Source organism: Hyaena hyaena, unplaced genomic scaffold (assembly GCF_003009895.1).
Source record: "Hyaena hyaena isolate Hyena2069 unplaced genomic scaffold, ASM300989v1 scaffold_1511, whole genome shotgun sequence".
NCBI classification, from domain to species: domain Eukaryota; kingdom Metazoa; phylum Chordata; class Mammalia; order Carnivora; family Hyaenidae; genus Hyaena; species Hyaena hyaena.
This window is the reverse complement of record NW_024082143.1, coordinates 201,764-215,450: the sequence shown is the minus strand read 5'-3', so window position 1 is coordinate 215,450 and position 13,687 is coordinate 201,764. Positions and strand designations below refer to the sequence as shown.

The window sequence follows — 13,687 nt, the reverse complement described above, 5'->3', positions numbered from 1 at the left end:
CCAAAAAACAAATAATCCAGGGAAGAAATGGGCAGAAGACATGAACAGACACTTCTCCAAAGAGGACATCCAGATGGCCAACAGACACCTGAAATGATGCTCAGCATCCCTCCTCATCAGGGAAAGTCAAAACAAATCAAAACCACACTGAGATACCACCTCACGCCAGTCAGAGTGGCTAAAATGAGCAAATCACAGGACTCTAGATGCTGGTGAGGATGTGGAGAAACGGGCACCCTCTACACTGTTGGTGGGAATGTAAACTGGTGCAGCCCCTCTGGAAAACAGTGTGGAGTTTCCTCAAAAAATTAACAGAACTACCCTATGACCCAGCAATAGCACTGCTGGGAATTTACCCAAGGGATACAGGAGTGCTGATGCATAGGGGCACATGTACCCCAATATTAACAGCAGCACTTTCAACAATAGCCAGATCATGGAAAGAGCCTAAATGTCCATCGACTGATGAATGATTAAGAAGATATGGTTTATCTATACAATGGAATACTTCATGGCAATGAGAAAGAATGAAATCTGACCATTTGTAGCAACGTGGATGAAACTTGAGGGTGTTATGCTAAGTGAATTAAGTCAGGCAGAGAAGGACAGATACCATATGTTTTCACTTACAAGTGAAATAGGAGAAACTTAACAGAGGACCATGGGGGAGGGAATGGGGAAAAACAATTAGGGAGAGGGAGGGAGGCAAACCATGAGAGACTCTTGAATACTGAGAACAAACTAAGGGTTGATGAGGGTGGGGGTGATGGGCATGGAGGAGGGCACTTATTGGGATGAGCACTGGGTGTTATATGGAAACCAACTTGACAATAAACTATACATTTTTTTTAATGTTTTATTTATTCCTGAGAGAGAAAGAGACAGCGTGAGCAGGGGAGGGTCAGAGAGAAGGGGAGACACAGAATCTGAAGACAGGCTCCAGGCTCTGAGCTGTCAGTACAAAGCCCGATGTGGGGCTCGAACCCACGAACCGTGAGATCATGACCTGAGCTGAAGTTGGACACTCAACAGACTGAGCCATCCAGGCGCCCCTACAATAAACTATAAAAGAAAAAAAAGAAACATCATCTTTATAAAATAATGACAATTATGGCATGGCTTGTGAGATTACAGTTAAATAAAAGACAAAATTAGAATAATGGACTATGATAGCAAGAAGTTCAGATTAGGGGAAGAGCAAACCTACAGTACTTCATTTTGCTGTCCCAAAGAGGGTAATATTTTTGTTCAATTTTGCCATATTTAAATCAATATCATTTGTTTATCAAAGACACTCTTAAAAGGAAGTGAAAAGACTAATCACAATACAATAGATGATTAATATCAAGAATTTAATAGAACTCTAAATCTACGAATCTAGGGTGGAAGCAAAGTGATAGTATTTGGCAAGGGCACATAAGTAGATGTCAGTTGCTATCAATATTATTAAATAAATGAACTAAAAGAGGGCAATCCATGAACAAGTGATAATTCATCATGACAAAAATTAATCTATTAATCCATTAATCTAATTCTGGATTACTGAGACTTAATAAATACTTTTATATACATATATATATATATATATATATATATATATGTTTGATTGAAAGGAAAAAGGACAGAAGTGATACAAGTTTTTTCTTCCTTGTTTGTTTTCACTAAGAAAGTTCTAAGCTACCAGGAAGACATATGAGCCCTCAAAACCAACTACTCTAAATAATATCAAACCCTTGTGGAATTAGACTTCCATGTATTTTTCTAGTTTTATTTTTTATGCCTTCCTGCTAGTTCAGCCAGGTTTTTAATCTTATATTTTAATATTTAACTAGCATTTTTAGGTGTTCTGTACTCAAAAGTCTTTCCTCACACAGTTGTTCACCATGTTCTCAGAAACACACACACACACACGTATAAAGCTGTATTTTTAGAGGCTGTATTTTGTATTCAAAATGAAAACAGCATATTTGAGGGGGCCCCTGGTGGCTCAGTCAGTTATGCCTCCGACTTCGGCTCAGGTCATGATGGCTCAGTCCATGGGTTCAAGCTCTGCTTCAAGGCTCTGTGCAGACAGCTCAGAGCCTGGAGCCTGCTTCAGATTCTGTGTCTCACTCAGTCTCTGCCCATCCCCCGCTCATATTGGTCTCTCTTTCTCTCTATCTCAAAAATAAAAATATTAAAAGAATTATTTAAAATAGCATACAGGAGCTCTATGGGTGAAAATAAGTATTCTAATAAATTAGATAAATTTCTTCATTAAATAGAAAAAATAAACATGCAAATTGGTACCAGTCTTCTAGAAAATAAAATGGCATCTTCACTCATACAGTGAGTACTTCCTATGTGCCAAGAATGATTCTGGATATAAGGGATTTAGTGGTGAATAAATCAGTCAAAACTGTCTTCATGGATTTTACATTCTAGCAGGAGGAGGCAGACAAAGTCAGATAAATGAAAGAAGCAACGTGTCCTGAGATCTCAACTGTTAGAGATCAAAGTAAAGCAAGAGATGTAACACCACTACAGGTATGATTGCTGCTATAATAAACTGGCCAGGAATGACCCCATAGGTAAGGAGGCAATTGGACAACGCCCAGAAGTGTTCAAAGAGTGATGCCTGTGATATCTAAGAGAAGGAGGTTTCTAGGAAAAGAGAATAACACCTATGAAGTTCCTGAGTTGGACATGTTAGGTTTGAAATGCCTGTTAAAAATTCAAGTAGACAGCTGATTAAGCAGTTGAATGTGAGATGGAGTTCAGGAGAACAACAGGCTAGAGATAAATTTGGAGTCATCAGCATATAAATGATACTTAGAGCCACAGCTTGGATAAAATTACCAAGGGAAGGAGTATAGCTAGAGAAGAAATTCAAAAATTTAAGGCCAGGCCTCTATAGCACTAGTGTCCCAAAACTCTTAGTGGGGATTTAAAAATATTGTTAGAATCTGGAAGGTGATCTGGTTGAATAGTAGTGCTCTTCAACATCAGGTTTTGGAAATATTTCAAAGGTGTAACTATTAGAGAATATATGTAGTATTATGGAAAGCAAAATCTTTTAAGGAAAAGGGCTCAAGGAATGCAGAAGCCAATGAGTCAGAGAGCTTATTTATTTGGTCACCCAAATCACAGTTATTACAAGACTGATGCTAGAGAAAGCCATAAGGGCCCAGGGGCTAAATTCTTTAAGATATGAGAAAATGGATGCAAACCAACAGATTACTGTAAGAAGACGAGATAATGGAGGATATCATTTGATAACATGGGATTCAAAGCTGGATTTATGTTAGAGAAGAGGAAGGGAGAATGGTCTGGAAGAAGCATGAGGAATAAGGTCACTTCTCCATCTCCAATCCCAGACAAGAGAGGTGTGGGAGAGAGAACAATCACCACTTGAGAGAACAGAAGAGAAAGAAATGTCCTCAGGTCTAGGGACAGAGCACAGATTTCAGTGAGACCAAGAGATGAAGGGAACACTTAGCAGAGGGTAAAGATTTAGGGCTTTTGCTGGTTACTGGCTATGATTCCAGGGAGAAGAGTAAACAGTTTCTAGGAGCAAAAAGGGTAAGGGATGAGGTCATGAAAAAGGCATATATAATTAGAGAGAGGGAAGTGGGGCTTTGATGATAAGAGGTGACCTGGAAGTCCTAGGTGTCTTATGGACACTGATGTAGACAGAGTTAAAGGTAAAACTTAATGAGATTCATCCCAAGGGTCTCAAGGCTGTAAATCTGCCAAGTCAGGTGAGGTAAGAAATCTTGCTAAGAGCAAAGGCTGGGGGTTGGTCCACTTCTCTCTGGTCAATAATTATGTACAGAGATTTTAAAATCTGAGAAGCAGCCCTACAAGAAAGGGAAATATTCTAACCTTTTGTTCTTTCAATTGAAGATAGTTTCATTCTTTCCTTGAAGATTACTGATGGTGAAACTAAAGCCCAAAGAACTGATGGGACTCACACCAGGCTACACACAGAGCTGGACCTCATGTAGAGCACGGTGGGCTTTTTGGACACATTTCTCTTCTACTCAGAACTTTATTTTGAAAAACTCTATTAAAGAGCTCCTACCATAGGCCTATTCCCTTAAAATCATAAATATGGAGGTAAAGCTCTGAAATGACTAGTGAAAGGGGTGCTTGAGGAATATCAATTTCACTGTTACTTACGAAATTCATTTAAATTGCAGAGTAAACAGGCAGATTCAAGGTCTAGAGCAGGATGCTAACAACAATAATGACAAAAATCTTTGAATCCAGGAAAGGTCAGAGTGATTGTGTTTACACAATAACAAAAAAGCTCACTTCCTGAGTTCCATGCTATGATAGGATTGAGTGTGTGTTAAAGAGGTAGGTCTTATGCTTCTAGTAATATATCCTTCAGCATGGGGTCAGAGTTAGGTCACCAAACACCACATTCTCAAGTCTATACATGCTTTATTATTTATATCTAGGGAACTGAGGTTAATAGTCAGAGCTCAATTTTCTTAAGCACCAGGATGTATGTTATACATGTTATAAGCATAATTTAAAAACTTTGAGGTTGGTATTGTTATTATTCCCCATGTAATCAAGGAGGAAACTGAATCATAGATTGATTAAGTCACTTGGATGAGGTTTCCCAGTTAGAAACTGGCAGAGCCAGAATTCTAATCTCATTAGAGCAACTAGAACAACTTCAGTGCCTTCACTACTGTGCTTATAATATAGCCCCCTTACCTGCACTTTCACTTTATGTGGTTTCAGTACCCATGGCCAACCAGGATCCAGAAGCAGATGATCCTCCTTCTAACATACTGTCAGAAGGTAAATAGAAGCCTAATGCTGTCATAATGTCTACATCATTCACCTCACTTCATCTCATCAATAGACATTTTATCATTTCACATCATCACAGGAAGAAGGTGAGTATAGTACAATAAAATATTTTGAGAGAGAGACCACATACATGTAACTTTTATTACAGTATATTGTTATAATTGTTGTTTTATTATTAGTTATTGTTAGTCTCTTAGTATGCCTAATTTATAAATTGAATTTTACAATAGGTACATCTGTATATGTACACATAATATATATAGGATTTGGTACTATCAAAGGGGAACTATTGTACCACTTTAAAAGTCAAAGCTTCAGGGCACTTGGGTGGCTCAGTCGGTTGAGCGTCCGACTTCGGCTCAGGTCATGATCTCGAAGTTTGTGGGTTCGAGCCCCGCTTCAGGCTCTGTGCTGACAGCCAGCTCAGAGTCTGGAGCCTTTTTCAGATTCTGTGTCTCCCTCTCTCTCTGACCCTCCCCTGCTCATGCTGTCTCTCATTCTCTCTCTCTCAGAAATAAGTTAAAAAATAAAAAAATATTTAAAAAAAGTCAAGGCTTTAAGTAATATAAAGTATATATATATATATATTTATATATATAAGATACAATTATTATATATCATACATAATAATATACATAAGTCTAATGAATAGAAATCATGACTTTGTCTTAACTCCCATGTTCTAATTTCCTTTCCTTTTTCCTTTAATAAGAATAATTAAAAAAATAAATTTTAAAAAAGAATAATTTAAAGGAAGGAAAAATAAGATAAAAACAGAGAAGGAGGCAAACCGTAAGAGATTCTTATGAACCCTCAGAACAAACTGAGAGTTTCTACAGGAGAGTTGGTGGGGGAGGGGGGGAAGGTTAAGTGGGTAATGGGCATGAAGGAGGGCACTTAGGGATGAGCAATTGGTGTCATATGTAAGAGATGAGTCACTGGGCTCTACTCCTCAAACCAACACTACACTGGATGTTAACTAACTTGAATTTAAATTACAAAAAAGAATAATTTATTTATTCTAAAAAGAATCAGGCAATTTTAAGAGCCCAGTAAATTACCATGTACCCCTGAGGAAACCACAGATGTGCAATTTTCGCAATTTTAGTTACATTCTCTTATTAAATAGACTTCAGTGACTGTTTCAAACATTCAGTGAAACTAAACCATGTTAATAGTGGTATGCAGAAAAAGTTTTCCTGGACAAATTTGTACACTAAAGCTTTAACATGAACTAAAAAATTAACATGAATTTTAAAAAGTATTCATAAAGTATTGATTATTTTTCACCTAAGACACAAAGCCAGGACCACACCTAGGTTATTAAAAGAAAATCAACATTTTTCACACTTCTCTAATAGCTTATATAAAGTAAGTTGCTGAGCACAAGCTTTCAGATATTTCTGCCTTTACAAAAAAAAAAAGTTGTCATAATAAAAGAGTGGTTTGGCTGTAAACAAAGCAAAATAAAACGAAAATTCAAAAATTCATATAAAACAAAGCAATGATGGAATTTCCACTCTTATTAAAATACATTTCACTTTAAGTAAAAAAGAACAGCTACCATATAGCATTTGGAAATAATATTTTACTGAAAATTTTTATACTTTCAGCATATTTAACCTTCTAACTTCCCCATGAATTTATATGAGTATTGAGAGACTTATATCATAAAACTAATAATCTGCCCAACAATTTGGTTTTAAAGCATATAAATGAAATGTATTACATTTTACTTATTTTTATGGTATCTCTGCAGTCTACACATAATCAGTGTAAACCAGCACTATAAAAGAAAAGTGTCCGGTGCCAGTTTTTTGCAGGTATATATTCACTGTTGTTTTTGTATTTTATTTCCCTAAACTCATCTTTTTATTTTAGCCTATTATGCAGAAACAGACAGACACATATGGAAAAATATTCCATTTGGGTGGCTTCTTTTAATTTGTCTTCATTCATTCATCCATTCATTCAACAAATGTTTATTAATGCCTATTCTGTGCCAATGTGATAAGACAGGGAGGGAGTCCTTAGCTCCCATGAAGTTATTATGGCTCTATTAGTAAATATTCCAAATATTTCAGCAGAACATTTTTCCATGGACAGAACCTTTAGCAAACCTCAAAACACATCCTGTAGGTGACTGCCCATTTTGCTGGCCTTCTACTCACAATTTCACAGTAATCTGCAGCTAGTAATTGAGACTTTCTCAATAAACATTTTAGAAGGATTTTCTGTCTCTTCTTTGGCACTAAAAAAACCAGTGGTCAAGCCCCTGTAGATTAAGTTCCATGTATATGCTAAAAGACTTAAATTTCTACATTAAGAGTAAAGCCATGAGAATTAGTGAACCCTTCAATGAACTAAGAAAAAGGAGGAAAACATGTGATTTATCTGACCTTGATGGTATTTGAAAAGAGATTTTTATCAATGCTTAGTACGATTCTGAATAAACTAAATATCATAGAACTTTCACTTATGAGGTAGTTAAAGACTGGAAAACTTCAGCCTTCTCAGTTATCAGATATCAAGATTATATTATTTCACCCATTAGATCCTATACTTTATGAAGAATTTTTGACAGCATTTACTTCTTCATACACATATTCAATTCTAGACTCTGCTGAGATCCACATTCTTTACACTACCTGGGACCTCAAACTACCTGATCAAGCCTTAAAAGAATTTAAGCTATGGTTCAATTCAACATTCAAAAATTTTAAACAGACATGTATTCAAGTTTAAACAGCATTTGTTCAAGATTCCAACATTATATTCACAAGTATTTAAAGTGTTGGTGAATATTGGTTGGATTAATGAAATTGTGGTACTTGAGCCTCCATTTAATGCTTGAATTCCTTATAATAATCAAAACAGAGAAAATTGCAGCTGGATAAGGCAAATTTTATGAAAGAATGTCTTAAGAATGCAAGAAGAAGCTTCTGCAAATTTTCAATATCAATCAAAGTCCCACTCTACAATAAGAGTTTTCTCTTAATGACAGCCTGAAGCTTAAGAACATGAGCAACAATTTTAAAAAGAGGAAAACTACAAAATAGTTTCTTTGGATCAATAGCCCCTTAGGTCTGTCTTTAAGCAACTCACCAAGTTCCAGAGAGTTAGAATCATCTATATTTTCTTTGGAATAATTATGTATTTTTTCAAAATAATAATAACTCAAGAACAGAAGAACTTATAGAATTATAAGTAATTTATGCTTATAATTTTCTAAAACCCTCAATATTCACACACATTAAAAACATCCAATCTGCTAGAGGGACAGAGGCAAACAATAAGAGACTCTTAAATACAGAGAACAAACTGAGGGTTGATGAGGGGTAGGGGAGAGGGGAAAGTGGGTGATGGGCATTGAGAAGGGCACTTGCTGGGATGAGCACTGGGTATTGTATGGAAGCCAATTTGAAAACAAATTATAGGGGCACCTGGGTGGCTCAGTCAGTTAAGCGTCTGACTTCAGCTCAGATCATGATCTCACGGTTCATGGGTTCGAGCCCTGCATATTTGGCTCTGTGTTGACAGCTCAGAGCCTGGAGCCTGTTTTGGATTCTGTGTCTGTCTGTCTCTCTCTCTCCCTCCCCTGCTCACGCTATCTCTCTCTCTCTCTCTCTCTCTCACTCACAGAAATAAAATATTAAAAAAAAAAAGAAAACAAATTATAACAAAAAATAAATAAAAATAAAACATCCAATCCGGGGCATCTGGGTGGCTCAGTCGGTTAAGCGACTGACTTCAACCTAGGCCAAGATCTCCCATTCCCCCTAGTTCAAGCCCCACATCAGGGTCTGTGCTGACAGTTCAGAGCCTGGAGCCTGTTTTGGATTCTGTGTCTCTCTTTCTCTCTCTGCTCCTCCCCCACTCATGCTCTCTCTCTCTCTGTCTCTCAAAAATAAAGAAATATTTTTTAAAAATCTAGGAGCACCTGGGTGGCTCAATTTGTTAAGCGTCTGACTTCAGCTCAGGTCATGATCTTGAGGTTCATTTATTCAAGCCCTAATGTTAGCCTCTGTGCTGACAGCTCAGAGCCTGGAGCCTGCTTCAGATTCTGTGTCTCCTTCTTTCTCTGCCCCTCTGCTACTCATGCTCTGTTTCTCTCTGTCTCAATAATAAATAAACATAAAAAAATTAAAAATTTAAAAAAATCTAATCTCTCAAGTTCAAATAAAAGAGCTGAAAATGAATTATTAGTAGTTGTTTCTGAAATCTCTTTATCTTTTGACACAGTATTCAAAGGAAATACTAGCTGTTTGACACTACATTTTAAATGAATGTGAAATAATGAAAGTCACTGCGTTGCTATTAACACTTATGAACGATACTCACCATGTTCTTTTAGAAGCCCCATGGAAGAGGTCATAGGTTGTAAGGGCAAGCCAAGGTTGATGACGGGGCTGGCATATGGTGAGACCAATAATCTGTTTCTAAAATGTAAAGGTAGAGATTTGAGTGATTTGTAATCTTTACTTTGTAATGCAAACACTTGAGAACAATGTTATAGTATTAGATGCTAATCATGGGGAAAAATCCACTTATCTTCTATCAATAGAGACTATGCACTCTGTACCCTCAGCACTCTGCAGAGTTAGAAGTTGGACCCTCAGCACCCTGCAGTAGACCCTCTATAAATATTATTGAAAATATATGTTTATAGGTAATTATATTGTTACATAATAAATATATAATATTTATCGAATGAAGACAAAAATAATACCAAATTTTGCTGGCTCAGAGCATGGATAACAAAGAGGAACATGTGCTTTCTGAATGAAAACAAAAATCAGAAAAATGAACAAACATCATATCTATGTCTTCTCTGTTTCACAAGAGATTTTAAGTAACATGCTTTCTTATCATGACTTGGCGAGATTTAACCAAATCAGCTGATTCAAAAACTGGGTACCATGTAGAAATTTTACCAAATGTACATAAGCAAAAAGAAGAAAATAAAAATTAGCCCAAACTCACCACCCTATTATTTTAGTCATATTTGTAAAACCTTAAATGCTTCTTCAAGGCCAGCCACTATTCTAAGCTCTGTCTGTGTCTTACTACATTTAACTCTCACAACAAGACTCTGGGGTTTTATTATTATTATACCTATTTTATTTTATTTTTTTAATTTATTTATTAAAACTCAGGTTAGTAACATACAGTATAGTACTGGTTTTAGGAGTAGAACTCAATGAATCATCACTTGCATATAACATTCAGTGTTCTCCTTAGTGCCTATCACTCATTTAGCCTATCCCTCCCACTCACCTCCCTTTTAGCAACCTCAGTTTGTTCTCTGTATTTAAATGTTTATTATGGTTTGCTTCCCTTTATGTTTTTATCTTATTTTTTCTTCCCTTCCTCTATATTCAACAGTTGTTTCTTAAATTCCACACGAGTGACATTATATGACATTTATCTTTCTGACTGACTTCTTATGTTTAGCATGATATACTCTGGTTCCATCCACGTTGTTGAAAATAGCAAGATTCATTCTTTTTGATTGCCAAGTAATATTCCTGTGTGTGTGTGTGTGTACCACATCTTTCACAAATGAAGAAACTAAGACATTTAAGGGTTAAGTAGTATATAGTTCAAATTATCCCAGTTAAAAATGGGTGGAGCCAGGATTTGAATCCAAGTAGTGGGACCTCAAGAACTAAACTCCTTATTACTATTTTATACTAATTCCATTTGCCATAATTAACACGTGTACTATATTTCATACCTTCTCTATGTTTATTTGCACATATATGTACATGAAACCTTTAGCTCACTTTCTGTTACTTAATATCATGAATTTCTTTATTTGTAAATGTACAAAGATGCACACTGTCATTTTGACCCTTTACAAAGCATTCCATTGCATGGATTTAACATACTGATGGTTTATTTACCAATCTCCTTTTACTGGGTTTTTGAGTTGCTTCTACTTTTTTGGTATTCATAAACAAAGATGAAACTCTTTGAAAATTCATATTTGTGAACCTATCCAATTCTTTTCTTATTATAAATACCTATAAATGGAATTGCTAGTTCAAATGTTATATAAATGTTATAGAAATTTTTAGAATTTTAGGGACACCTGGGCAGTTCAGTCGGTTGAGAATCCAACTTTGGCTCAGGTCATGATCTTGCAGTTCGTGAGTTCAAGCCCCACATCAAGCTGTGTGCTGACAGCTCAGAGCCTGGAGCCTGCTTCACATTCTATGTCTCCCTCTCTCTCCCCCCCTCCCCCACTCATGCTCTGTCTCTCTCACTCTCAAAAATAAACAAACATTAAAAATATTTTTTTAAAGAAATTTTTCAGATTTTAAAACATTTTGTCCATCAAAAAACTAGGGTCTCTGAGGAAAGACTCTGTGGCAGAGTTTTACATTTGTTATACAGTTGACAATCAATAGTAAATAAATGACTAATTAGTCTAACCGTCACTCATGTGGTCACATCCATGCCGTTGGCCAAAGAACTGAGGTATCACCAGTATGACAAAATCATATAGTCAAGGGAAAATATGAAAGGCTTGGGTATATAGTCAGCTTTGCAAAACCACATTTAAAATTCTAGACTTTATTTGTATGTCACCAAGAAAAGGGCCAAGATACCTGATCAATCACAGTTTTCTTGTTTTCTTCTGTCTGGCTCATGGTTATATATTTAAATCTCCAAATTAGGACTATTAATTGCATTGTTCAATGATTCTCTATTAATGAAAGATTCTAACAGAAGCAGACCACAGTTCATCCACTTAAGCAAAATATTTTACAAATATTAAGGTAAAATGGCAGGGTCATTTCAACAGAAATGTGAAATGCAGTGAGGGATTCTATCATTATTTTATAATCTTCTCATCTTATTATGAAATTGATCAGAATAACCTAAATACAAATTGTCCTGTAACACATAAGAAACTCCCAATGGTCACAAAATTAGGGGAAGAGGTCTGGTCTCACGTGCCTGAATTACAGAATGCATTTACAGAAATGCGGTTGTCATTCATACCTTCAAATGCACCAAATATAAACAAAAACAACAAAAATAGCTCTAATAAATAGGTGCATCGAAAATTAATTTCCTTGATGGCAAATTAACATTTAGAATGCACTCACATTTATCATTATTGTCATAAAAAAAGTATGTTAATGTATGGTAATCTTTGAAGTTAAAATTCAAAGGTATATTGAAGAACTTCACTCCCTTAAATTTAAAAATGCAGAGGTATTCAATTTTGGTTTTGCTCTTCAAATCAAACATAGAGAAATTTGGGGAAAGGAAATCACACATTTATAAGATTGTATTTCTTTATGTATTTTCCAAGGAAATTTCTTTTGTGGAGCCAATATTTTTATGGTCTACTTAAAAATATTATGTGTCACCCTTAGAAATTAGTATTTTCCAAGGCATCTTCAGGGGAATTGTAAGTAGTTTATATACAGCTTCCCTCACAGGGGTTTATTTGTATTAAACAGAAATTTAAAAGTCTCACAAAGAGTTGGGCAATTCTTGCTAATTAGTGCTGGAACCTGTCCCTGCATTGTTAACAACTCCCTACCTGATTTCCAACTGATTCTTTTGTCCTTTCTGTTGCTTATATCCTCATGGCTAAGTTTCCTTATCTTTATTATGTGGTGAACTAGAGTTCAGTAAAAATTTCACTCTAATGGCATCTTATTTGTCTAGTTAAGCACAGGTTTTCTAACACCCTGAGTCACCATGTCCCAGAACACTTATTTGTCTTTCCTTCTGTATTCCCATCACACTTCTAACATTAATGAAATGAAGCTAACTGCAAGGTAGGAAACAAGTTACTGCCATAAGCTAGCTATAAATAAAGACAAAGCAACCCTAGTGGATTGAAGTTCAGGCTTTATGTGCCCCAGGCTGTTACTGGAAGTACATGGACTTGCTCTTAATTTCAGAGGGTGTTGATCTTCCTCATTAGGTAGGACATGTTTTCATTAAAAATGGGATGTTAGTTAGGGTGTCAAGAGACCTTGATCTTCCACCAGTTGCAGAAGAAACAATTCTTTGAGAAAGACTCAACTCTCTTGAGAAAGACATACTGAAAGATTTTCTACCTGATCAGATTTATTATTAATGAGTGCTCCACTTTTCCCTAAGTCTTGATTATTCTTTCTTGAATTTTCAGTCCCATCGAAATATACAGAAAATGGTAGATTTTCAAATTAGTTCAGTTAACTTTCCTAGTTGTTAAAAGCTTACTTGAAATTCTAAACTATTTGGTTAAATTGGTCTATTAACTACTCTTTTAGCAGTTACCACTCTGCTAGACCAACCTGAGCCTTGGTTTAAATTAAGGTCAAAAGCAAATTGTTTTTTTAACTGGTAAATTCCCAGTATAATCATTTCTTTTCCTTTGCAATTAACATCTTCCCCTATCATGGATAAAACCAAACTCTTACTATTAGAGCTTTACATATATTCCACGCTTCCAAATTTGAATATCACATTACACTTATGCCAAGAAAATGTTGACTTCTGAGCATCAATCTCCTTGTGTTAAGCACAGATTGCTGGATTAATGTTGGAAGGTTCATGCCATTCTCTACAGCCAGGGCAACAGTTTCTCAAATTTTTATTATTTATAACTGTGCCAACTACCCCAAATTTCTGACAATGTTACATAATGAAATAATGTAAAACAAACCACTGAAAAATCCATTTTAACAGAGCAGCATTGATATTCTACAAATATAAATGCTCCTACAAAATGTGCTGAAGGGCCTTTAGAGGTTCTATAGCCTAAGGGCTAACAGTTATGTACACAATTGTAAAGTCACCTTGAAGATGATCATGCTATTTAGTGGAATAATTCAGAAAAGTAACTGACCCATCTCCACACACCTTT

At 35.7% G+C, this 13,687-nt stretch overlaps 1 protein-coding gene across 1 annotated transcript in view; it reads right to left on the bottom strand.

Annotated features, from left to right (window-relative positions):
• IQCM (IQ motif containing M) overlaps positions 1–13,687 on the bottom strand; it is a gene marked incomplete at its 3' end in the record, with an annotated part of 223,658 nt that overhangs the window by 93,819 nt on the left and 116,152 nt on the right. The window contains exon 6 of the mRNA XM_039223934.1: positions 9,151–9,248. Within this exon, the coding sequence (XP_039079865.1) occupies positions 9,151–9,248 (98 nt within the window). The remainder of the gene's footprint in view (positions 1–9,150; positions 9,249–13,687) is intronic.